Here is a 25,980-nt window from a genome sequence, read left to right as displayed (position 1 = left end):
TCACTTGCTCAGTATAAATGTTGACACTGCTTTCTCTAAATAATAGTTTATATAGCTTCCCTCTTACATATGTGACATAGACAGCTGTAGGCCTCATAGTTATTTATAAAGTCCCAGTTAACTCGCTGCTACCTTCACACTGCCCTCAGCCTGGCACACGCACCCCGGCACTGTGTACATGTTTACACCGGCTGCATCCATAGTGACGGACTCCCGCCCCAAAGGACTTTCGTCGCAGACAGTCCAAGTAGGAAAAGCCAGGATTCCCAACCCCGTCACGGGCCGTGACCTCATTTCTCTCTCCAGCGGGCCTCTGCGCTGCGTTTTGTTATTTCGGTCCTATGTGCAAACAGCACAAGTAGGGTGGGAGCAAATACCTAAAGGTCATTCCCCACCAAAGCATAAATGCCTTACGTAATTCATAAGGAAACCAAACTGAATCACGCTCGGAACCCAGCACATGTAATGAAACGCATTTAGCGAGGGCTTCCTCTTTTTTCGGAGGCGCTCGTTTCCTGTCTTCGTTTTTGGATTCCGTTTAGAATAAACCCTCTATGTATGGTAACGTCAGCCACTTTTTGTAGTATCTGCTTCCTGCAGATGTGAAAGTAAATTGCTGCTTGTTCTGAGATTTTTCTCATTCCACATCCACCGAGCATCCGGGCAGTACCTCAAGGCGGACCTCATTTTCATCATTCAGTTTCCCATTCTCCACGGTTTGCTGTAAATTCTAAGAACTGGTTTAATCGGGACGTTCGGCTTCTTCCTGGCATGTAGAACGTAACATGCTCTTAATTTCTGGTATTTTATTTCAAGCAGAGAATTGAAGCGACACAGGCCTCCTATAAAAACCACCGCACTTAGAGCCACGTCATATTTAAGAAGTCACGTGACTGCCCGTAAAGGATCTAGCTCTGAGTGATATAAAATTGATACGGTGAGCACAGAGCTGCAGGAGAGGCTGCGGCCAATCGGCTTGCTAAGGTGAGATGACATCATCTGACCGCTCTGTGGTGTGACTACAGTAGGCATCATTGCAGCATAGGATTAATAGTTAATGATAATCCCTTGAGGTGAGCCAATCGGAGCGGGGGAGAAGAACATGGTCAGGGCATGTCCGCAACCAGCAACGCAGCGCAGCACTGAAGCCAGATAATATGCCTGCGATAATAGTTTGTTTATATCCGAATCAAGGTTACATACACTCTTAATTCAGCACAGTAAAAAGGCTCATTTCAGAGCACAATACAGCAGACCGTGTCCTTTTTTTTCACAGTTTGGTAGAATATTAACTCGCACGAGCTCATGTGATGATGAGTTCAGCGTGTGACATCAGTCTGACATCATGATGAGTCAGAGAGTAATAGGACTCTGGAAATGCAGGTAGAGGCAGATGAGTCAGAATCTCAAAGAACAACAGCAAAACAAATACGCCTTGTGCCAGCTTTTCCTGGTTGTTATCTAAAAGACAAATTCACATTCATGGTATCTTTTTATAGATTTGATATTTATATACATTCTTCAAAATAAAGGTTCTTTATTGGCATCGGTGACCGTCCACGGAACATTTTTATTCCACAAAAGATTCTTTACAGTGGAGGTTATTAAAATGTTACTCATGCTAAGGAAAAAAAGGTCCTTTTAGGAACTGTTCGGTGAAAGGTTTTTTTTTTTTTCTAAAAGTGTAGTGTTTTTTTATGGATCGGCTCTGTCTAAAGCAGTGTTGAGATGCACTCAGCAATTTCCCTGCAATTATTAAAGACAGTTTTGTGTTGCACACTCACATAAAATGCTGTCTTTATATGTATGTGTAATTAATTAAAAGCTTATTTATTTGACATTTTTACTTGTTACGATAACATGACCAATGGTTATATTGCATTCAAGTTTATTTGGACAAAATTATCGGTTAATTTCTTCCTTCATTTATTGGCAAACATATGAAAGTAGCGCTAAACCAAAATGTATAAATAATATTCTAGCTAGTTTATCAAACTCATCTTGTTAACCATCAGCCCATGAGAGACATATATTATATATATATATATATATATATATATATATATATATATATTTATATGTATGAAAGTGTCTCGTGGGTACCAGTGGTTAATAAGATGAGTTTGATAAAATAAAAATTTTACAAAAATTTTTTTTTACAAAAATTAATAAAAAATAAGAATAAATAATAAAATAAAAAAATTAATACATAGATATCTAAAAATGCTATAATGAATAAAAAAATAAATTTTTTTGCAAATAATACTTTTACATTTTAAGATGGGTCTCTTGCACAAAGATGATCATATCTCATACTAAATTGTTTATCATACTGCATGATTATTTCTGCACCACACCAACAGGTTTCAAATCACCCTATTCTTAAATATTTGGCTATACTGTTTGTCTTGCACTGTAATAAAAGCATTTGGGCATGTTATACAATATGTTTGAATATTTTTGTTCGCACAGCAACAATAGGCTATAGCCCACAAATGAACTATAAATGGCTTAGTCACTGTTATGTGCAGGCTATCATAAGCAAACAGAGATAATGTAATTCAATCTACTTAATGATTACAAGAAGATGTTTCCCTCATATTCCTGTATTTTATGTAAACAGTTTCAGTAAAAAGGTCACAGGACAGAACCAAAGACCCATGTCATGTGATGAAGGGGAATTTCCTGTTTGCCGATACACAACAAAGAGCACGCTGAGCACGGAGTGAGTCATGTGACTGAAGGTGCTACAAGTGCCATTTGTTTGTGGAAAACTCCCTGGTAATTATTCAGCATATTCAACATGCTTATGCAACAACGAGACAATTTTTGCTGTTTCCTCTATATATAGCTCATCCCTTGTCAAACAAACTGTCGTAAGCATGACAAGGGCAGTTTCAGTCGCTTATAAGTACTGGCAAATTGACGTCATGTTTTTATAACATTTGAATCACTAAATCTCTGATCTCCTTTTCCTCTATACTTAGCAGGTTTGTAGGTTTCGGCTGTGGTATTAGCCACAAACCGACCCACATAGCTGCCCGAAAGATGTCTCAATTTTATGTAATACTTTTGTTTCTCCACGTTTGTGCTTAGTACTGGTACTTTCACAAGACTTGCTGACCTCAGTCCATGACGGTATATACCGCAGATGCTTTATTATCCAAAGTGATTTGCTGTACACTTACTATACTGTACCGCATGAAATATCAACCGCAGGTCATTCCAAAAAAAAACTCCTGTGGAACATTTCTCAAATTTCCCAAATATAATTTTATGTTACACAGAAGAAAAAAAAAGTCATAAAGGATTGGAAAAGGATGAGGTAAACGATGACAGAATTTAAATTTTTGGGTGAACTATTTCTTTAACCACATCCCTAAAATCTAGACGACTGTGAAAGTCTTAATTGTACTGACGTATAAATGCATATATTTATATATATATGTGTGTGTGTGTATTAATACATATACAGAGTACACACGGTACATTATTACAAACCTTAATTTTGGATGCGATTCATCATTTTGAAAGCATTTCAAATATTAATGTATTTAGGACTGCTATTATTGATCGGGGCCTTTTTTTTTTAAAGAAATAGAAATAATACTTTTATTATACTTTATTGCAATTTATTTTATAATACTTTTTATTATATTTTTAAAAATAATTTCAGTTTTAAACTGCTGATATTGCTTTGAAAATTTGTTTCATGAAAGAATCCTTCAAAAAGTGCATTTAAATTTTTTTTTCAGCATCAAATCAGCATATTGGATTGATTTCTGAAGGATTATTTGACACTATAAATTTAAATATATTTAAATAGAAACGGTTATTTTAAATTGGAATAATATTTCCTATTCCCACTACTGTATTTTTGATCAAATTGTCTTGATGTAAATACAAATCAAAAGATTATGCGTTGTAATGATGTGAACAATTAGCTATTTATTTTTAAAGCATTCAGTCATTTAGTTCCAGTACATTACAAAAAGGGTGGCATATAGTCTCATCGAAAACAGTTAAGAGGCAAAAGTTTTTTTTAGGGTTTAAGGAAGTATTGCATCAAAAGGGTTGTGTTTAGTGCAATAGCATTCGTCATATGCTTCCCACATGCATCTATTCGGTCAGGTATTGCTTAATTTCTTCCCGATTTTATTTTTGTATGCTAACTGATGAGAAAATTTATTGTTTGAACTTGATGTGACCTAGTTGTTAAGTTGCTATGAGCTTATTTTTTTTATTATAGATATGCACTGCCCTCTAGAGGAGTTTCATAAGTAAGAGCGGGTTTCTTTTACAAGAAAGCAGTTTGTCATTTCAATAACGGCCAATTATTGATTTGTAAAAGCCAAAACATCATGTATTGTTTCTTAATCAAAAATGCATCATTTTAATGAACGGTATTATTACTCACATTATTTATTAACATTCATGGGTCATTTTACAAAAGTAGCATATTACCTGTAGAGTTTGCAAAACAAAAACGACAGTCCAACTATTCTCGTTAATTAATAGAACCAAGTAAATACAAACGAAAATGCTTCCAAATATGCTTTTTTTTATACCAGTAGCAGTGCAAACATCATGCATTGTTACCGTTGCAGAGGTGAGCATGGCCATGTTTTGGTCCAGCAGATACAAAACATCTGCAAAACAACCCTTTTAAGTCCATACTGCAGATGCGAATCGTTCATATATATGATCTTTTATGCTAGTCATGTCGTGACTGTTATATAATGAGCTTTTTACGCTACAGGGATTAAAAAAAAAATAAATAAAATGTACTAGTTTATTATATAGCGTGTAAAAACCTTGGCATGCCTGGCTGGGACGAGGTTAGAAGGTCACAACATACAGACTGGACAGCTAGCAGGTCATGAGAAGCTAGCCCACAGCGAATGCCTGCTAACAAAAGAGGATCTGGTCTCTCAGCGGCGAGTTCGTTTCCCCCGGCTCGGTTTTAGGGCGTACGAGGGGAACAATTCTGTGCTGTACGGCATGAGAGTAGATTTGTGAGGAGTTCGACGTTCTCGATCAGTCCTGTGCTCACTTCTGAAGTTCCTGAGGCGTGCTGAACGTTTCGTACACATTGGCAGCAAACTCTTTCACCTGGTCTATCAATAAGAGATCCTAAAAAACAAGAAGAACGTTTTTTTTGGTTTTACCACATGCGAGTCCAAATGAGTTGACGTATATGTAGGTTCTCACCTGGACAAAGTGACTGGGTATTTCGCTGCATATTGAATGTATCTGTCCGTTGATGATGGGAATGATCTTGGCTAGTGGGAGGCTTACATGCGATAATCTGGAAGAAAAGTAACAGCAGTGAGCATCTTTCCGTTACCAATGCTGTTCACAAACCTGAAATATACTGGCCTCGGAAAGGTGATAAAACGGCTTAAAACTGGCCAAAGACGTTTTGGGGTCACTGTGCGTACCTAATAATAATAATAATAATAATAAATTCATGTACACTGACCGGTCAGGTGTGCTGGAGGGGTTTGAGTCTTCCTGTGGGGGTCGGAAAAACTCTGACATGTTGTCTAGGAATCGGATAAAGCCTCGGCTCAAGCAAGTACGGAGTACAGTAGTGAAGTCTGGACTGAAAAAAAAAAAGTTTAGATGTAATTAGTACCCAGCTATCTGTGCCAATTAGTCTCATCCTATTATATTTTTATCTCTATGAATCCAGAATAGTGCATTTCATACAATAACTCATTTGGATGTCCTTTAAAAAAAATTAACTAAATGTGTTACAGATAGTTCGCCCCGAAAATGAAAATTCTGTCTGTGGTAAACTCTCCCTTTAAGATGTATAGTACAAAAAAAATCATGGTGTTTATTAAGAATAATTATTTTAAAACTTTTCCAATTTTCTAACCTACAAGATTATATAGATGCCTTGACTTCCCTCACCTTTCAAGCATATCTCTGGTTTCATTCAGCAGCTTTATTGTTGTGACATCATTCTCTGTGAGACCACAAGCCTAAAAAAATTGGGATTGTAATATAAATAAAATAATATATTTCAAAGTAATACAATTATATTCTTATAAAAGTCTTTATCAAACTTTATAAACTTATAATATGTCATTGTATGTTTGTGGAAAATGTGCACAATTTTTTCAGGTTGTTGAAATTGAAAGCTATTAAAAGCATTTATTTGATTACAGAGTCTTTTGTAACAAAGTTTAAATGTCTTTATTGCAATCTTTGATCTATCTGTCTTTTATTGTAATCTTTTTAAATTAAATAAAATGTTGGTAATTTAATATGAATAAAAGTATTACGAATAAGTATAAGCATGTTTTGTGTGTGTACATATATAATTTTTTTTTGTTATGAACCTAATTTATATATATATATATATATATATATATAAAACCAACAAAAATAGAAATTTCGACCTGTGAGGCTAGTGTGTTCTCTTCATCAGGCATCATGTACCAGGAAAGACTTTTATGTTTAGAGGAAGCGCAGCCCTCCTCCACTAACTGTCTGATCTGAGTTAACTGTTGCTCCAACTCTTGAAGGGACAAACTCTGCTTCAGAGACACCCTGAGGAGACATGGACAGCAGTCAGCTTCCCCGCTAAATATACAGGGAGATCGACACAGCACAACGGCAAATAAAGCCAGAGTGTGAGACGAGTAGATTAACATTCATTCATTATCCAAACAATCACTCGACGTACGATCCAAGAACTTCCTGGACAGCTTTCTTCACCACAGTTATCAGTTCAATGAGCCCTGAAAAAACAAAAATGAAGATCTGTATCAACTATGGTGATATATAACCTCATAAATAGAGGATATAACACTAATACACGTTAGATGCTCTTATACAGATTGTCCTCACCTTCTCCAAGGAGATGTTGGATACTTGACAGATATTGTTGTTGGACATCAGGAGGGGCCAACGGGGTCTATTTAAGAAGTAGAACAGAAACGAAGCAGAACTTACAAGCCGTAACATGGTCAAATCAGGTGGCTGTGCCTTTAAAACACCGAGCCCCGACGTACCGTTCCGCTCTTTGTCACGGAGTTGTCCAGGTATAAGTAGCCACCAATTATGTTGAGCTGAACTCTGAGTAACACCACCAGCATGCAAGTACTGTAAACCGCCACAATGCTGCGGGTAAAACCTGGAGGGTAGATATCATTGTTTGAGAACAGAAATAGATCAATTCAGCTTGAATTTCTGTTTAAACCCCACTTTTACTTCTGTAATGTGACATATTGTGAAACAGGACACTCAGCTAAAACTTTCAGGGCGTGAATCGGTTTGATTGTGAAAAGTAGGCGTTTCATTATTGTTCTAGTATAAACCAGGTATTAAGCCAAAACAATGCCTTAATAACTTAATTTGGTCATTGCTCAATATTTCCTATAACCCACATGACATCAGCAGAAAGAAGCAGAAAATCTGTGCATTACATTTCACTAAAAAAAAGTTCGGGGTTGGTAGGGTTTTTTTTTTTATGTTTTTGAAAGAATACAGTATTCAGAGTAATATCACAAATATTATTGCAATATAAAATAATCGTTTTCTTTAAATATTTTTATATATCATTTATTGTTGTGATGGAAAAGCTGAATTTCTTCAGAAATTATTCTAAAATGTTGATTTGAAGAAAATAATTTCTGATTATCAATGCTGAAAATATTTACGCTGCTAATTTGTTTTCAGAAATATTTTAATAATAGAAAGTTTAAAAGAACTTTCAGAGAATTTAACTGAAATATAAACATTGTGTAATTCCTGTAAAAAAATAACTACGTTTTTTTTTTTAAAGCTACAATAAATTGCTTACAGTAGCAAGTACAGTACAGATTGCAAAGACTAACAACTTATTCTAAAGAACTTATTCAAAACAGCACTAGATATCTGCACTGAGAAGGTAAATGGGGTCAATTTCGATTTCATGTTAACAGCAACAAGTACGTTAAACTACAACAAAGAAACTTTTCAACTCACTAATAATCTTTAGATCCTCCCAGATTTCAATTTTATTCGCTGGCCTGTGTAGGAAGACATCATCACTTGGGTCAGTTATGCTCTTTTATTTTGTGATGCAGATAATCTTCTATAATTTACGTGCATGACTCACTTAGTCTTTAGCAAAGCAGTGAGGTTCTCTGAGTTCAGGTGATGTATGATTGCCTCTCGAAGAGTGGGGAGCATTGATAACACTACAAAAAAAAGACACAATTACATAAACTGGGCAGAACAAATATAATTTTTTTTAAAATAACATTTATCAACTTATCTTTTTTTTTATACCTGTCATGTTACATGTCCTCTGATTGCTTTCAAAATGAAACTGTCTCCGAGCTTGAGCGATGTATTCGGCTGCCTCTCGCTCCTGTATCTCCTGAATTTTTCTTTGTGCATATTTACCAAGCAGATAGACACCTGGGCATGAGGTTTGAGAAATACATCACAATATAGTATACGGGTTAAGAAATGAACATGCAATGTGCCAGATATATTCAGTGATATAAAAGCTGCATGCTGGGTGAAAAATAACAGGTTAAAGTCTATCTTAACTTTCTTTCACTGCGCCAATAGAAGAACTAGGTGACAGGTGAACTGAGATTGATTAGTTGCATGTGGAAATAAGACCTAATGCCTGACAACACTGCAATAACACGCTAAACTATATATTATAGCATACTAACGTGCTATAATTACATGGATTTACATTAAGATATTAAAACAAGAAATATTTAATGCACGGTCACACGCAGATAACAATCTGAGAACTATAAGCATGCAGGTGGTCCAGTTGCACACGTTACCTCCAACAAAAACCCCAGCGAAGATGAATTTCCTCTTATGGCGCTTGATGAAATTCCATGTAGAACTCAGCATTTTAAAAACAGACTTGACACCGCAAAAAAACAACGGAAAACTAGATGCAAAAGCGCGATTAGACGTGACTCACTAGCTAGCACAATGCTACATGGCAATAACTTCTCGTGTTAGCAGCACACAGGCGAACTACAGAAAACAGATTGCGTCGATCGATCGATCGATTAGGCGCTCGACCGGCCGCCCTGAACGGTCCGTCCACTATTGCGTTCCCCGCAAACACGTGTGCGTCACTAAAATGTTACTTTCCTGATTTGCGCTGCTTTATTTTTTTACGGTTATACGTTAGATTTGACGAGGATACCGATGGAGATGCGAGGAGACAGTGTCGAACCTGAAAAAAGTGATTTTCTGCAGCCGGTAGATAGTGAGATACAAACATGGATGTCAAAGGCCTTTGGCATGGTAAGAGCTCTCTGATGTTTACAGTTGGTCTTCACTGTATTTGCGTTACAATGCTAACTGGCATCTCCTCAAATGTGCTTTAGTTGCTAAAGTTACTTTACTGCATTGTTATTTTGACTGAGAAATCTCAATAAAATAAAACGACGTGTCCTTTGAATCAGTCCAAAAAATACGTATGTATTTCGACGATTTCTGTGTAATTTCTGGTAAAGATTTTCCACAGTTTTTGTACCAGTTTCTATGACATGTTGGTTGTCGTGGTAAATGTGTATTGTGTGTGCCTGCCTACATGGTGAATGTATTTTTGGTTGTTTTAAAATTCTAAACATATTTATTCATTTAAAGGCACTTGATGCCCTTGAGAATGGAGAGGTTCCAGTTGGCTGTCTGATGGTTTTTAACAACGAGATCATTGGAAAGGGAAGGAATGAGGTGAATGAAACAAAAAATGTAAGTATCTTCACTTAATTATGATAATTTAATAATTCATAACTTATAGTAATTGATTTATAGCCTTCAATAATAAGTCATACTATGCTTCTTGGAATTATTGTAAGATAACAATAACTTGAATATTAATGTAATTGACTATAATCCTATTGTGTGTGTGTGTGTGTGTGTGTGTGTGTGTGTAGATATATTGTTCATATTGTTAATTGTTCAATTACTTAACCATATTTTTCAGTTATTCAGGAATGCACAGAAGATGTGGTCTTGTGAATACACCTCTTCTATTATAGACATTCAGTTTCTGAATTTAAATTAACATTGATATCTGAGGCTTGCAGTGTGAATGTGTAACTGTTTAGAGACTGTCAAAAATAAGTCTCATTGGAAAGATTATTTTCTGTCAAGTGATTTATGATCAAATCATTATTAAGATGTGCACACTCAAGGTGAGGTACATTTTCAAAGAACTTAGTGTTGGTTACGCTTTAAGAACTAACTTCTAATTTCTCATTTTAATAATCTCATTAATTTGACCCACATATTACAGTTCCCGTTCTGTTAGGAATTTGATTAATGGTTCTTTCTATTAGAGCACAGAGAAACCTTGGAATAGATGAAACAACCTCACGTCTGTGCCTGTTTTGCCCAAGGCTACTCGGCATGCAGAAATGGTGGCACTGGATCAAGTGCTTGATTGGTGCCATTTCAGAGAGAAGGACCCAAAGGAGGTGTGTGAACAGACTGTACTTTATGTGACAGTGGAGCCATGTATCATGTGTGCTGCTGCTCTGCGACTGCTTCGTATCCTTGATGCCAAAGTGTGGTCAACTGTTAGTTTAGAAAAGTGTACACATACAGTACCGTAAATGGTTTTGAAAGAAGCTTATTATCACTATCACAGAAGCTGAATGTATTATATCCAAAATATTTGTTTGAATTTATTTTTTTTGCGTCCATTAATTACTCCGGTCTTAAGTGTAACATGATCATTCTAGTATGCTGATTTGGTGCTTAAGAAACATTTATTATTATTTTTATTGTTAAAAACAGTTGTGGTGCCTAACATTTTTGTGAAACCATCATGCATGTTTTTTTCCTGGAATTAGTTTAGGAAAAGTTTACACACACATTAGCATTAATCTATTTAAAAGAATCCTATTATGTCCACAGAGGTTGAATTTATTAGATCAAAAATATTATTACACTTTAAAATATATATATTTTTTATTTTTAACATTAATTTTTACAGTTATGTTTAGGGTTAGGGGTGATTTTTATTTTATTATATTTTTTTGCGTTAATTACACCAGTTTTCAGAGTGACACAATCCTTCAGAAATCATTTTCATTGCTGATTTGGTGCATTATTATTATTATCAATATTAAAAAAAAGTTTTACTACCTAAAATTTTTGTGGAAACCATCGTATGTTTTTTTTTGTGGAATTCTTTCAAATGAACAGAAAGTAAAACAATAAAATAAAAACAGCATTTACTGTAAATAGAAATATTTCTGACACTTTCAATTTAATATGATTATATGAATAATAGCATTAATTACTTGAGACCAAAATCTGAACGGTAGTGTAGATCTTTGTGTCACTCACAGCTCTTTATAGTCATGTCTAGTCATTTTTAATGCAATCGCATTTACCCTAGGATTCTATTGACTAACATTTAGGACACCTTAACGTTTAGACAGACATACCTCTTGTTGTATATGGGTGCAAAAATGAGCGGTTTGGAGGCTGTGGATCTGTCCTGGACGTCTCATCAGATCATTTGCCACACACTGGAACTTCATTTAAGGTAAAAGAATTTCCCTCCGATTCCTCTCCAGTTAAATTTAAATTCCATCTGATCCAAAAGGGAAGCCAGTTCCTTACATTCTAAAACAATTCTGTGTGGCCAGAATATTTTTCTTGTCAAAACATCCACATTCCCTAAATTGTAGCCCAGACCACATGACATATTTTTGCTGTAGCCCGTGCTTGCTTGCTTATTACAGTGCATCGCTGGCTATAGAGCAGAAGAGGCCGTCGACATGCTCAAGACATTTTATAAACAGGAAAACCCAAATGGTAAGGGAAATCTGGTTAATGCGTGCATGCTAATGTCTCTTAATGTTTTCACTGTCCCGTTTCTTAAACTGATTTCTTTTTCCAGCTCCCAAACCTAAAGTGAGGAAAGATTTGATCAGTCCACCAGATGTCGCTGTAGTCATTCAGGTAAAACGAGGACCGCGAGATGAGGAGAGCGAAACAATTGCTCCTTTGAGCTGAAATGGAAAACATTTAGACTTTGAGACTTTTACAAGAGCTTGTCAGTGAATGGATCTCAATGACGTTTGATTTTGCGGTCACTGATTTGATCTACTATTTGAAGAACCACATTGGCTCATTATCTGGACCACATAGCTCGTAAACCTCCAGACCTCTTCTTCTCTCTGCTGGCTGGCGCTGTGAGTTGTCTGTTAACAGTGTGTAGAAGCAATAGACTGAGCCTGTTCTGCATTAAAGAGCAGGTTCTTCTCCAGCTCTTGCTCTCTTTGTGTCCTCATACAACCCAGAGAACTGTTTCTGAACTCTCGATGATCTCAGTCTTGGGCTCACTAGCAGATGCGGGACAAACCCAGGTGGAGTTTCCACTTACTTCATAGCCAGAAACTTTAAGGGGATAGTTAAAAATTAATTTCTGTCAGTACTTTCTCACACGACTTTTTTTTTCTTCAATGGAGCATGAAAGTTGAATTTTATAAAGAGTGTGTTTGTTTGTTCGTGTGAGTTTGTGTGTATACACACACACACACTTTTAATGAAAAGATTGAAGTAAATAAAGATTCAAAGTATAATAAAATTTAAGTTCTTTGATTTTGCAGGAAGATGGGAAGTCACACAGGTTTGATGTTAGATGAGTAAACAAATTTTCAGTCATTTTTAGATTAAGTTTTCAAAGGTGTTTCCTTACGCGTGCCAAATTAATTAATTTATATCTGATGCATACTAACTTGGAAAAAGTAAAATCATTTAGTTGTTTAATTTTGCATTCTTTTTTTTCTTTCTGATATAGTTAACATTTTTGTTATTGTTTACATAATATTTGCGTATAATATATCGTAATATGTACTATATAATGTGTATAATATATCATTTAAAATTGACATAATATACCGTGCATATTTATTATGTATATATAAACACACATACAGTATATATTTAAAAAATATTTACATGTATACATTAATATTCATAGATTTTTAAAATGTATAAATACATTTAATATATAAACGTGACACATATGCATGAATTTATGTACACATGCATATACTCAGATTTTTTTTTGTATGCAATACATTGTTTGATTGCACTAATTTAGTTTTCTTTTTTTCAAGTATTGTTAATAGCTAACAATATTATTAATAAAGCTTAACAATACTATTCATGATCCACACACTTCCACTTGTTGTGAAACGGTTCGTGTCATGTTGCGCTTCTGGTTATTAAAGTATATCATAGCTCATAATGGTTTCTAGACCCCATGTTATTAAATTGCCATGTAATATGTTATTAGTGGCTGGAAGTGGGTTTTCTGTGGGTGCGTATGAAAGAGCAATCAAGCGGTTTTGGAAGTAGATGTGAGGTGTCTGAGATGTTTAGGGCTGTCATTTTTCAAGGCCTGTCGTCTTACACGGCTACGGGTTCTGCCGGCCGTATCATATATTTGAAAAATATCCTCGGTCAGTTACTGCTCTGTTATTGTCATTGTTAGCAGAGGACCCATGGGTTTTATTGTTTTGTGATGAATGATCAGACATTGCGTGCTCACAGCTGGCTTTTTTAATACGACTGTTCTATGGTGATATTGAAATGACAGGAGCTGTCATTAATAAATAAAAATAATCATTTAGATTCATTGTGTAAATAGTATGGCCTTGGTAACCGATTCAAAACAACAGAGCGCCGGTCGCACACCTGGTAAGCATTTAACAGGTGTTATGCCTTGGCAGCGTTACGCCATGAGTCAGTGCGAATAAAGAACATCGTAAAACAAGCTGCAACCACCTACGCTGTCCCTGTTCACATGGACTGACAACAATATTTAGTCTCTAACTCTTTATCCATATACTATGTTTCATAAAGCTTCATTCAGCTTTAAATAGAGTGAACATCATCCAATTGCCTGCAAAGGACTGTAATGGAGAAGGAAAGTTATTTTTTTGATACATTTGATAACACTTAATAGTGTTAATATTAAATAATAAATACTGAATTTATTATTCCAAGTCTCTTCTGCTCACTAAGTGTGCATACTGTAAAAAACGTAATATTGTGAAAAACATTATATTTCTGTTATAATAAATATTTTAAAACGGAATTTATTCCTATAACTGAAAAGCTGAATTTTTAATCCAGTCTGCAGTATAATTTTCTTCACATAATTAGAATATACTATATCTTTGTTAAATATACAGAGTAGAAGAACAGCATTCATTTGAAATAGAAAACCTTTGCAAAAGTTTGCCTTTACGTTTAAAAGTATTTCTTTCAATAAATGTACTGACCCCAGAAAATTTTTTTTTTTTTTGTTTTGTTCTGTTCATGTTCTCTTAGACTCCTGACATACAAACGGTTAAAATTTCAATAATTTTAAGATTATGATTATGATACCAATAAATCGCTCACAAGACCAGGAACGTGCATTATGAAAGTAAATGAAGTGTTAATACGCGGTCATTTATATACGTGTGGAGCCCAGGCCGGTTTATCTGTCACTGAGCTGTCCTTCAAATGCATCCCACACATCATTTACGCTGCAAAAATTCTGCTGTACTCACCTCATTTACATCTTTTTTTTTTTAAGTTCGTTAATACACGTTAGGGAACCGCACACTTTGGTACTTCTGCATGCAGGAGAGGCAGTGCTAATGAGGAGACTATGAAGTGTCGTTCTGAAATTAACACTCTGACAGAGAATTTAAACACACACACACACACACTTTGACTAGCTTTCAACATGCCTCCAAGCACACAGCGCACAGACTAAATTGTCAACAAAAGTGTTGTCAGGCAGACCTGTAATATATAAGAATAATCACAAAATTCAATTGCCAGGCAGTGTTGAAGGTATTCTGCATCTCTTTTTTTTTTTTTTTTTTTTTTGACTAATTCCTCTGAGAATAAAATGCATGATGAGGTGCGAGCATGAAACGGGAGAGTATTTTGACAGTTTTGTCTGAAAGTGTAGATGTGATAATACGATGTTTCTCACTATCGGTTTTCTTTAAACCGCCCGAGAGGCTCGTGTTTTAATCATGTTGCACCAAATTCTTTTTCTTGGCTTTTTGGGACACGTTCTGGACTTAAAAAGTCGACGGTTGTACTTTAAGGGGATGAAGTTCAGCGGGGGCCTGGTTATTTGGACTTGTCCATCAAAGGTGATTGCAATTCCTTGTCGAGCAAACTCCTTTTCCTCCAGGCCTGAAATGTGTGTGTTTCTCATTAAAAAATGTCCAGCTCTGCACAAAGGAATTGTTATGTTTGGGCAACATCTGCGTCTTAAAAGGCGAGGGCGAAAAGGCCAGAGAAAATATAGGACAAACATTAAATCATAAGTACAACAATTTTTCCTTGGTAATTGAACGTTGGCTCTACTTTTCCCACAGAATTGCGGTGCATCTGTGTATGTGCGAGTGTAAGGAAAGAAAATCGCTGTGTGAAGCTTTTAATTCGCTCTTCCTCTTGTCTGGCTTCCTCTACGGCTTTGGAAGAACAGGAAAAAACGACAACGAGAAAATGGTTTTTGAGTTTTATTAATAAAAGAAGAACCCCAACACGTTCGTGAAGTAAATGACAAAGGCTGGTCATATCCATAAGATATGAAGCATTACATCCCTTTGAGATAAAACATGGGAGGAAACACTTTATAATAAAGGTCCGTTGGTCAACAAAAGCTTACTACATTAATTTATCGCTGTCGAATGATTAATCGCATCCAAAATGTTTTTGTTTACATAATGTGTATATTTGTCGTGTATATATTAATATACACACATACAGCATATTTTGAAAATATTTATCTGTATTTACATGTATGTATGTGTATTACTATTAGTGCTGTCAAACGCTTAATCGTGATTAGTCGCATCTAAAATATTTATTATGGGTGTATATATACATACAGCATATTTGTCGAAAAAAAGTTGTCTATATATTTTAATATTGCATATAAAAATACTTAATATATAAACAGCATTTTTTTTATACATGCATGTTTGTTTTAATATATACATAATAAATATGCACATTATTTTGGATGCGATTAATCTTGATTAATCATTTAACTGCACTAGTTTTAATTATTAAAGGTTTTTAAATAAAAGCGTTAACTTGTTACTTCGCTATGAACTACCAAACAAAAATGAACAACTGTATTTTTATTAAGTCAATGCTTTAAAAATGTAATTGTTCGTTGTTCGATTTGCTTGCTCGTAAGCTACTGTTAGAGCTTCTTATAAAGTGTCACCAAGTAGAGAAAGGTCAGTTTCTCTTCTGACAGTGTTTGGATTTCTTGCGGTAATACCTGTTCATCTTGATCAAAAACTTGTATGGCTTCAGAAACACCATAAACGGCTCATCTAAGCAACTTATCTTGTGCTCATCGTCGTTTGCCATATGCTACTGTGTATATAAAGGTGTTGCTTATTTGTTTTACAGGGGAAAAGAATGACACATTCGCTTATAAATCATCCCTCCGTAAATAATACCTGACGTGAGTTATATATGTGATGTGGTTTGACATACTGGCTTTGGCCACACGAATACAGCATGTGCGCAGTGCACATCATTCAACGCTCACACAACGCTCGAGGTTCTCTGAAATACTCTTTAACATTCATATCATAAATTGTAAACATGAATTATTCAATTCCATGTTCAAGCCGATGCAGGTCTGTGCTTTTTTTAAATTAAGGGACATACATGGTGATGAAATAAATGTCTCAGGAGACCAAGATAATTATATAGTATTGGTTTGAACTCCAAAGTCTAACCGATTTGAATTCAGATGAAGAGAAAAGAGGCAGGGTAACTTTTGTGGCAGTCTTCAGTCAGTTTTGGTCTTGTCTGATTCCAGAATGCCTAGAAAAAGAAAAAAAGTTTTTTTTAATGTCATTTATGTGGATAGTATTTTGTGTGCATCAATAATCAGTACTGAGCAGACGTTTTAGGCAGGTGTGAAAAAATGCTATAAACGAAGAATGATTTAAAAAATGGAAGTGTCAAACATTTATTTTCGTAAATGAAGAAATTAAATCAGATCAATATTTGGTGTGACCACCCTTTGCCTTCAAAACAGCAGCAATTCTTTTAGGTACACTTGCACGCAGGTTTTTTTAAAGGAACTCGGCTGGTAGGTTGTTCTTGGAGAACTAACCACAGATCTTCTGTGGATTTAGGCTTTCTCACATCCTTCTGTGTCTTCATGTAATCCCAGACACACTCGATGATGTTGAGATCAGAGCTTTGTGGAGGCCATGCCATCACTTCCAGTACATCTTGTTCTTCTTTATGCTGAAGATAGTTCTTAATGACTTTGGCTGTTTGTTTGGGGCCAATCATATGCCTCCCTGATGGTATTGCATGATGGATAAGCATCTGCCTGTATTTTTCAGCATTGAGAACAACATTAATCCTGACCAAATCTCCAACTCCATTTGCAGAAATGTAGCCCCAAACATTCAAGGAACCTCCACCATGCTTCAGACACTCATTATTGTACCACTCTCCAGCCCTTCGACGAACAAACTGTCTTCTGCTGCACAGCAAAAAAAAAAAACTCATCAGTCCAGAGCACCTGCTCTTGTGTTTACATGCATTCTTGAGCCATTTGGCCTTGTTCCCTTTTGGCAGCAACTCTTCCATGAAGACCACTTCTGGCCAGACTTCTCCGGACAATAGATGGGTGTACGTGTGACATTGATGATCATTAGCACTTTGGTTTGTTGGAATTGGTTGATCATACACCTGACTATAATCCTACAAAATCCCCAACTTTGTGCAAGAGTACCTATAAGAAGTGATGCAAAGGCAAAAGGCAGTTGATTTAGATTTTTCTTTGTTCGCTCACTTTGCATTTTGTAAATAGACAAAAATAAATGATCATTATTTATATTTCTGAAAGCATTCTTTGTTTACAGCATTTTTTTCATACCTAAAAATTTTGCACAGTACTGTAGATGTTTTGGCTGATGTTGATACCAGTACATTTTATGGCCTGGAATGATATGATGGATATTTTAGCAATATTACAGGAGCAAGAGAGCTATTTTATTGCAATTGTGATATTTTCAATACTGAGTAATTGATATTTCAGGCACTATATGGCCTTTTTATTTTATTTTATTGTTTGGGCACCAAAGCAGAATCTTAACCAAAAGTAACTTTTATAAAGGTCTGTGCTGTGTGTTATATTACGGCAGGCATGTGAAAACAGTATACCGTGTGAACTGCACTTTGCTTTCAGTTTTAATTGTGCCTTTATAAATTAAATGATAACGCTTTGGGAAAAAGTTTAATTAGTTAATGCATTAGGTGCAATAAAGAGATATATTAAAATATGTATTTTTAATTAGAAAAATCCTTTAATTTGGTCCATTTATAATGTAATAATAATAAGAAATGTTTAATGAGCACCCAAAGTATCATGTGACACAGCTTTTGCCATCAAAGAAAAAAACATTTATTTTAAATTAAAAAATATGACAATATATTTGACAATATAACTGTCTATAATGTACTAGTACTGTATATAGTTTTAAAATATAAATACAATATTAGCTAATTATCTAAGGTTACTTAATAATTATTATTTTATTGAAACAATAAATGTGTATTAGTATAACGTCTTTACAAATTAATTCAAATTATAAATGCTGTAAATGTTTGACACTTATTATAAAGAGTTTTCATTAAATTAAAATTTATCAGTATGTGGTCTTGCTTCCCATTTCAGCATAATTTATCAGATGCTAATAAGTAAAAAGTATTATGCATCCTGAAATATCGCTAGTTTGTTTTAGTATTTTTCTTTAATATATGCACATAATATTTTGAATACTGCATTGACATATTTAAGATCTGTGATCTTTTGGCAACTGATTGTGCATTTCGACAAGCTGTGAGTCAGAGAGAAGAAAGCATTAGTGACGGAAGTGTTCATGGTTAGTTTAGCTGGAGGGGCCTTCGGAGATTATGGTACTGTTTGGACATAAGAGGGAGATCTTGTACTGAGGATAAAGGGACATAGATTAGCTCCATGGGAGAGAGCCTGAGGTGTGTGTGTGTGTGTGCGTGCGCGCGCACGCTGCTTCGGTGATTTGCAGGTCAGTGTCAAACAGGTGGGAGGAAGAGAAGCCTTCGCCGTCTGCTGCTCTCAGACTGCTCACGGGCTCCGTTCCCATCTGCTGCACGCTGCCTTTGGCGGCACTACACCCACGATGCAGTGCTCCCAGTCTATAGCGCTAACAGGTGGAGGAGTGTGCGTGGGTGCATCAGGAAGCTAAGCGGGATGTATATGTACCTGAGGGGAAGTGTATAATGTCTCTAGCCGCTATCCCAGCGTGGGTTGGGGAGCAAGAAGCTTGTAGCTAGACATGATAAACACACAAACTCATGTACTCCAGTCAATGGTGGATCATACACAAAATCCTAATCCTGTAGAATGGGATCATTTCTCATGGTGTGGGCAAGGGAAAACACAGTAACACACACACTATATATATATATATATATATATATATATATAAAGTCTTCTAAAGTACTACAGCAATTTTACTAGGTAAAAACATTTGCATATTTAAATTTGGATGTTGTGAGTGACTGATTGGCTGATATTACAGATTGATTGTAAATTATTGTTAATAGTTGATATTGGATTTATATTTGTTAATTCTCATTCCCTTATTTTTACATTTATTTGCAATCACTAAAAGTTTAAAAAGTATTTAAAAAAATATTAATAAAAAAATTAAATACCCCCAAAAATTATACAATAAAATATATATAATATATAATAAAAGGATTGCTTAATTCTTTTTGTATTTATATAAAAAGCCAAATTTCCTTTTAATGAAGGAACAGAAACTTTGAAATCTTAAAATGTGTGTGTTTGAAGATTAACCAAAGACTCATGGGTTTTGAATGACATTAAGGTGACTAAAAAAAAAAAAATGATGACAATTTTAATTATTGGGTGACCTATCCCTTCAATAAGGCCTTTAGCAATCTTAAAATAAATAACTTTGCCTAAGTTGTGATACCTAACATTTAAATTATTGATTTTATTTTATTTAATTAGACAAAACTATATAGAATGTTATTAATATCAGCAATATCGGCCACAATTAAGACTAATATAGCGCAGTTATATGGGCTACTTTTATGGTGTTTTTTTTGTTCTCAGGAGTAAGTCGGTGTGACATGAATGGGTGACAGAATGACATTTATTTGGTGAACCATCCCGTTAAGAAGATATTTAAAAAAATGTTGGGTCCCATCAACCTCCATAGTATTTTCTGTTGAGTTACCTACATCCTTTAAAATACCTTCTAATGTGTCCCACAGAAGAAAGAAATTCAACCGAAAGAAATAAACGCCCGGGAACGTAACGAGGGGGGAGTAAATGATGACAGAACGTTCATTCTTTAACTTACTCTTTGAGGAATCCCAAATGTAGTTGTTCAGGATTTCTCCCAAGACGTAGTAGACGCTGATCAGAGCCGTGAGGCAGACGAAGAAGAGCGTTCTGGCCATGGGCCCGATGTGCTCCAGCAAGGGATAAACCCACACCCCCGTCATACTGTGCACCCAGCACATCCTACGAGAGAGAGAGACAGAGAAAATCTGTTACCTCTGTCTAATGTGTTTGTCCTTCTGTCTGCTAAATCCAGCGCTTGAAAGGCTGCAGAAGTCAATGTGTCTACCATTCATGTCTGTGAATGCTAGACACTGCTCTTTTTGTTACGGTGCGGCGCTGCTTAAATTCTTTTTTGCTGGAGCGACTTTAATGCAGTCACATGGTTATAATCTACGGTCTGACAGCCCGTTTATGTAATGGATTGTGCCTGTTTAATCTACTCCTGCACTCATAACCTTAGCTTTAATATTTGATGAATATTAAAGAAGGCCCATCTACCTACTTTTCGTATGGCTTGTTTTCTCAGCCTCGAGAGGGTCCTGTGAAATGGTGTGTATAAAAGCCGTCTCTGGAAGGTAATCCTCATGTAAAGCTGCCTATGGATTTAACAACTGCAGGCAAGTCTTATTCCTGACTAAATAAAATGCAATGCCTAATCAGCTTAATTTAGGAAGGGAAATAAGGCAGAGAGGTGTGTGCTGATAATCTTATACTTGAGGTGATTTTGACAGAGGCCTCCTCCATGCTGTCAAACTAGTTTAGTTTGGCTCCAAGGACTTTCTTCATATTGCCAATTAATCTGTTAAATGCAAGACTAAATAAATCCTTGGCTGATTATTTTCCGGAGGTTTCTAGGGCACTGAAATTGGGCTTGTAGCTACAAAAGGCGCTTTCCATGAATTGTGTACAAAACAGGGCTCGGAACTTTTAAAATACCTCTCTTCCCCGCATCAAACTGTGCTTGTCAACCTCAGGAGGTCAAGCTAAATGTTATACGAGCTGTTTTACTTTCTATTTATTTTATATGAGGTTTGCAGTTTTCCACTGTTGTTGCCAGTTTGAGACTAATTGGATAGTATGAAAACCCCTCTTTGTGTGTGTGTATATATATATATATTTGTATATATATTTCTTTTCTAAAAAAGTATGATTATTTGATTATGAAATAATAATCCCCATTTATATATTTTTTAATGTTTTTAATTATTATTTTCATTCTTGTAACCAATATTTTAATCAATATTAACCAATAACCAATATTTTTGAATGTGTTATTTTCTAGACAAAAATTATGATGCTTATTATTCTGAAACATTATTCATGTTTACTTTTATTTATTCATAATTATATGTTAATTATCACATTTATTACAAAATAAACTAATATTGAATGAACAATAAATCAATTAGTATCTAAATAGTTTAAAGTCCTGGTTTCTTTGTTTTTATTTATTTATTTATTAGCTTGCAAATAAATAAATATGATTAATAAGAAACATTTATAATGAATTCAATAATAATTCAATAATTGTTGCTGCTGGTTTAAACCACACCAAAATGTCTTCAGGTTCAAAGGTTTAGCCTAAAGTCTCTGTTTTAATCGGAGATGCAGGTGCCTTTTGCTGGGTTCATTTCACGTTAGGTGATAGTTTACATGGGATTTGTGCCTCTAATGCTTTTACAATGTAATGGGAGCCCAAAGTTTACCCTATTCGTGGAAATCGCCAGAATTCAAGCAAATTAATTACTATGCAGAAAGACATCGGGGAATGATTTGGAGGTCAGGAAGATCAGGTGACCAGATGGAATCTTTCTTTTGACTGACACCGTGCTAGAACAATGCAAAGCCAGTTTCCCCTGATCTTAATACCTACAGGGAGTCCTTTGTAAATGAGCACGGTGTGATATTAAAAATGACTGCGCTGAAAAGAGACATTTACCATACGACATATCCCACAGCAAACATGCACACCGCGAAGAGTCCACAGGTCCTGCTGGGATATCGATGGTGTGTTGTTCTCATCTCAATTATGATAAAAGGAAGAACTGTTGTGTGCTGAAAAGGACAAAGATAGATCACAGTTAGCTTTACAAATCACTCTAAAACATAAAAAGAGCACTGGCTCTAGCGAAGCCAAGAAAGCTGCCACCGTCTAAACTTGGTTTCACTGCGGATTGATGAATCATAAATCTGATATATGCAGTATCTGACGTCAGTTATAATATTGGTTACTCTGATATCCTATGAATGGATTATAAATATAAAAATCGTGACATTAAAAAATAACCACCTGCAAACAAAATGAAGCTCTATGCAGTAAATAAAGTTATTTCAAGAATGCCCATAGATTAAAAAATGGTGTACCTGGTCTCATGGTATAAACATACCTGGGTGAACTTTTTAGCAAAATAAAAAGCAAAATATGTAACAATAAGTACATATCACTGCATATCACTTTAGGGTTAGGGTAGGTTTAGGATTGGATTTGGTGTAGGGACATAATAGAACTTTAAATTAATATTTAATATAATAAAAACAGCGTTATGCACTTATAAGAATGTAATAAAAATTGCCAGGGTTCACGTATCGAACCTGTGTTTTAACGGTGTTGCAAAAAAAGTGCACAGAGGTACGTATTTTTATGAGACTAGGTTGAAAATGGTTACTGTAAGTGGGTTAATTAATTAATGATTACAAACTAAATTATTGATTTATATCCAAATGCTATTAACTTGCACAGAATATAACCCAAACCACAAAATGTAGCAATGATCTGCTTAAATTCACTGAATCAAAAATGCAGTTTGTCATTGCATTTGGAACTTGAATCAGACCCAAAAGATGTCTTTTCCTAAACAATGGGTAAGTAGTTCTCTATTATTATTTAATGTTGCTGCAAAACATCATAAACTCATACATACGTTTACACTGCATCTTTATTCGCTGCAGAATTAAGCAAGTGACGTGTAGCAAAAAATAGGCCATGAATAGTGTGATATATGCAAAACAGATGTCAAACAGCTATTTTTTTTTCAGCCGTCTTGATGAACTCGTCGATCCACTCCTCTGACCACCTGCATTAGGACCAGAAATAGAACGGTTACGCAACCTTAAGCAAATTATTCATTAAAGGAAGCCAGGTGTGAATTGAAGCCGAGTGTTTGACAAACAACTGACATGGTTTCACGTGCCTGAAAAGATGGAGGCATGCTGGACGAGCCGAGTCTGGGTTGTAAGGAGAATGAGTGAGCTATCATCATTATAACCATTAATACCATTGTGCAAGCCAATGCAAACACTTCAGGTCATGGATAATAGCATAAAGTTACTTTATCGTTTTATTTTTAAATGTAGAGCTGAACATCGGTTTCATTTTTATGAGAGCGCTACCATGTGCATTGTGCATGAGAAAATATTTATAATAATTTTAAACCAGACAGTCATTGCGTACTTTAAGAAATCATTTCTTCACCTTCATGCCTGTTTGAAGCATGTATGACTTTCTTGTCCTGTAGAAAGCCAAAGAAGACATTTTGAAGAATGTTGGCAAAAAATGGAAAGACTTCCATTTTTGGCCACATAATGGAAGCCCGTTTTGGCCCCAGAATAAAAAATTAAATAAATTCTTGAAATTGCTTTATATCTAATAATTCAGTTGTTTTTTTTCCTCAGAAAAAAAGTTTACTTCTTTCAATTCAGATTTTTTGTCACAGAACAAGAAAATAAAAAGGTAGTTGTAAGTTTATATCTTCTAAAATACTATTCTTAGAAAATATTCTTAGGATTCTAAGAAAATTCAGAAATACAGGTGAAAAAGTGTGCACCGTGAGACTAAAGAGAATAAAAACTTTTTTATCTTTCTATACTGTGGTGAAAACATTGTTTGGAAGTCAATGGGAACCAGAATTGTTTGGTTACCATGATTCTTTAAAATACCTTATTTTGTGTCACATAGAACAACATGAGGGTAAGACTTCTTCATTTTTTGCATGGACAATCCCATTGGGCTCCCTTGTAAGTTCACTTCTTCTGTTAGTCACCAGGTGGCACCCTTCTTTCATAGAGACAGTCAAAACTCTCTCGTCCCCTGCAGATCTTGCCTCATTTGACCCCACGTCTGTGGTGGAAACGCCATCTAAAGGAAGACTTATGAGCCTTACCGAAATTACATGACATGTTGATATTCTGATATGCTTTTAACATGCCACCACAGCTTTACCGAAGCCCCATTTTGCAACACATAATCATATTTCCACACTAAATAAAAAGCAGACCACATTTACTGGGCTTTCCTAGATATGAGCATGCCAGCCTGCTTGAAGCTGGGATGCCGGGGGTGTTAAGTCTGTGTCATCAGATCGGCAGGTCTGAACTTGTCTCTTTGACAAGTGCAAGGATGAGATGTACAGTCAGTGAGAGAGCAGCTATTTGTGTGTCATTCTGTGACTGAACCAATGATGTGCTAGATACCAGTTGTGAATCACGTTGCTGCTAACCAAACAGACACTGTAATGCTCAAGAAAAGCGGGCAATGTCAATCAAAAGTCTTATAGAAAGGTTAATCAGCTCTGATTCACTGTTTTGGAGTTTTTCACCAGCGTTATTAAGGTCTAAACACCTCGATGTGAAAATCAAGGCCGTGTGATGCATTGAGATGTTCTTGAGTATTGATTGTTCTCAGTGACACAGCTTGGAGTCGTATTTGCTTGTTTACTGAATGGAAAATGTCCAATATATAGCCAAGACATCTATGTCAGTGCTGTATGTAAGGTTAAGATTTTTGATACGATTCTTCTATCACTTCCTTCTTTTAAATATAAGAATTGTTTCCCGTCTGTTGCTATTATTGAGGTTGGTGTGTAAGGCATTGTGGGTATGTGCAATGAAGTGAAACTTTTGCAGGTAATGCCTTTGCAGAGCTGTTTGTCATTGAGTGAAATGGAAACTTGCTTTAGTAATAATATATATATATATATATATATATATATATATATATATATATATATATATATATATATATATATATATACACTAGCAAACCTGATATTTTTCTTTATAAAAGAATATATTTAATAATTAATATAAAAAAAAACCTTTTATAATAAAAATAAATATTTCTTGAGCACCATGTCAGCATATTAGAATGATTTCTGAAGGATCATGAAAACTTAGCTTTGTCATCATAGGACTAAAATAGGAAACAGTTATTATTAATTATTAATGCTACACTCACACACACACACACACACACACACACACACACACACACACACACACATAAATATATATAAAAATACACACACACATAGAGAGAGAGGGAGACAGAGAAATCCATCTAGCTGCAATGTGCCTAAGTGCACATCCAGACAGACATCTTTTCCTGTTTTCTCAGCACCACGAGTGGAGAGTTTTTTTCCGGACTTGTTAAAAATGGTTTTAAAAACGTGTCGCGAGACCCCTGCATTCTGTTCCCCATCTAGCTATTTGTGAACACCAGAAGACGTCCTGTGTGAATGAGCATGCTCCTGACTCACTCTGAGCTGTCTGCTCTCAGTACG

At 35.3% G+C, this 25,980-nt stretch overlaps 3 protein-coding genes across 5 annotated transcripts in view; 1 reads left to right on the top strand and 2 right to left on the bottom strand.

Moving 5' to 3' along the window:
* Positions 1-4,406: 4,406 nt before the first annotated feature.
* Positions 4,407-9,039, bottom strand: pex3 (peroxisomal biogenesis factor 3). The gene is made up of 12 exons (XM_043219535.1): positions 8,805-9,039; positions 8,287-8,418; positions 8,114-8,195; positions 7,981-8,024; positions 7,026-7,147; positions 6,862-6,928; positions 6,698-6,752; positions 6,411-6,561; positions 5,920-5,990; positions 5,483-5,605; positions 5,212-5,308; positions 4,407-5,133 (listed from the first exon to the last, which is right to left on the bottom strand). The coding sequence occupies exons 1-12, from the start codon at positions 8,875-8,877 to the stop codon at positions 5,050-5,052; spliced, it is 1,101 nt and encodes a 366-aa protein (XP_043075470.1). The 5' UTR covers positions 8,878-9,039; the 3' UTR covers positions 4,407-5,049.
* A 56-nt stretch (positions 9,040-9,095) lies between these two features.
* Positions 9,096-25,980, top strand: part of adat2 (adenosine deaminase tRNA specific 2) — a 53,009-nt gene continuing 36,124 nt past the window's right edge. For 2 of the 3 annotated variants that reach the window (XM_043219539.1, XM_043219537.1), the window contains exons 1-6: positions 9,096-9,282; positions 9,628-9,732; positions 10,383-10,533; positions 11,433-11,539; positions 11,739-11,811; positions 11,897-11,958. In XM_043219539.1, coding sequence (XP_043075474.1) covers positions 9,184-9,282; positions 9,628-9,732; positions 10,383-10,533; positions 11,433-11,539; positions 11,739-11,811; positions 11,897-11,958 — 597 coding nt within the window. In that variant the 5' untranslated portion in view covers positions 9,096-9,183. Of the gene's footprint in view, positions 9,283-9,627; positions 9,733-10,382; positions 10,534-11,432; positions 11,540-11,738; positions 11,812-11,896; positions 11,959-20,948; positions 20,997-25,980 lie in introns of those variants that run through there. The other variant, XM_043219538.1, reaches the window with a different exon arrangement.
* The window catches only part of aig1 (androgen-induced 1 (H. sapiens)), a 45,825-nt gene continuing 36,068 nt past the window's right edge, over positions 16,224-25,980 (bottom strand). Inside the window, exons 4-6 of the mRNA XM_043219536.1 lie at positions 22,362-22,477; positions 20,439-20,602; positions 16,224-16,866 (exon numbers count right to left, since the gene is read on the bottom strand). Coding sequence (XP_043075471.1) covers positions 16,832-16,866; positions 20,439-20,602; positions 22,362-22,477 — 315 coding nt within the window. The 3' untranslated portion in view covers positions 16,224-16,831. The remainder of the gene's footprint in view (positions 16,867-20,438; positions 20,603-22,361; positions 22,478-25,980) is intronic.

The sequence above is a fragment of the Puntigrus tetrazona genome, chromosome 20 (assembly GCF_018831695.1).
Source record: "Puntigrus tetrazona isolate hp1 chromosome 20, ASM1883169v1, whole genome shotgun sequence".
Classification (NCBI taxonomy): domain Eukaryota; kingdom Metazoa; phylum Chordata; class Actinopteri; order Cypriniformes; family Cyprinidae; genus Puntigrus; species Puntigrus tetrazona.
The sequence above is the reverse complement of the archived record's forward strand: the minus strand, read 5'-3'. Positions and strand labels throughout refer to the sequence as shown.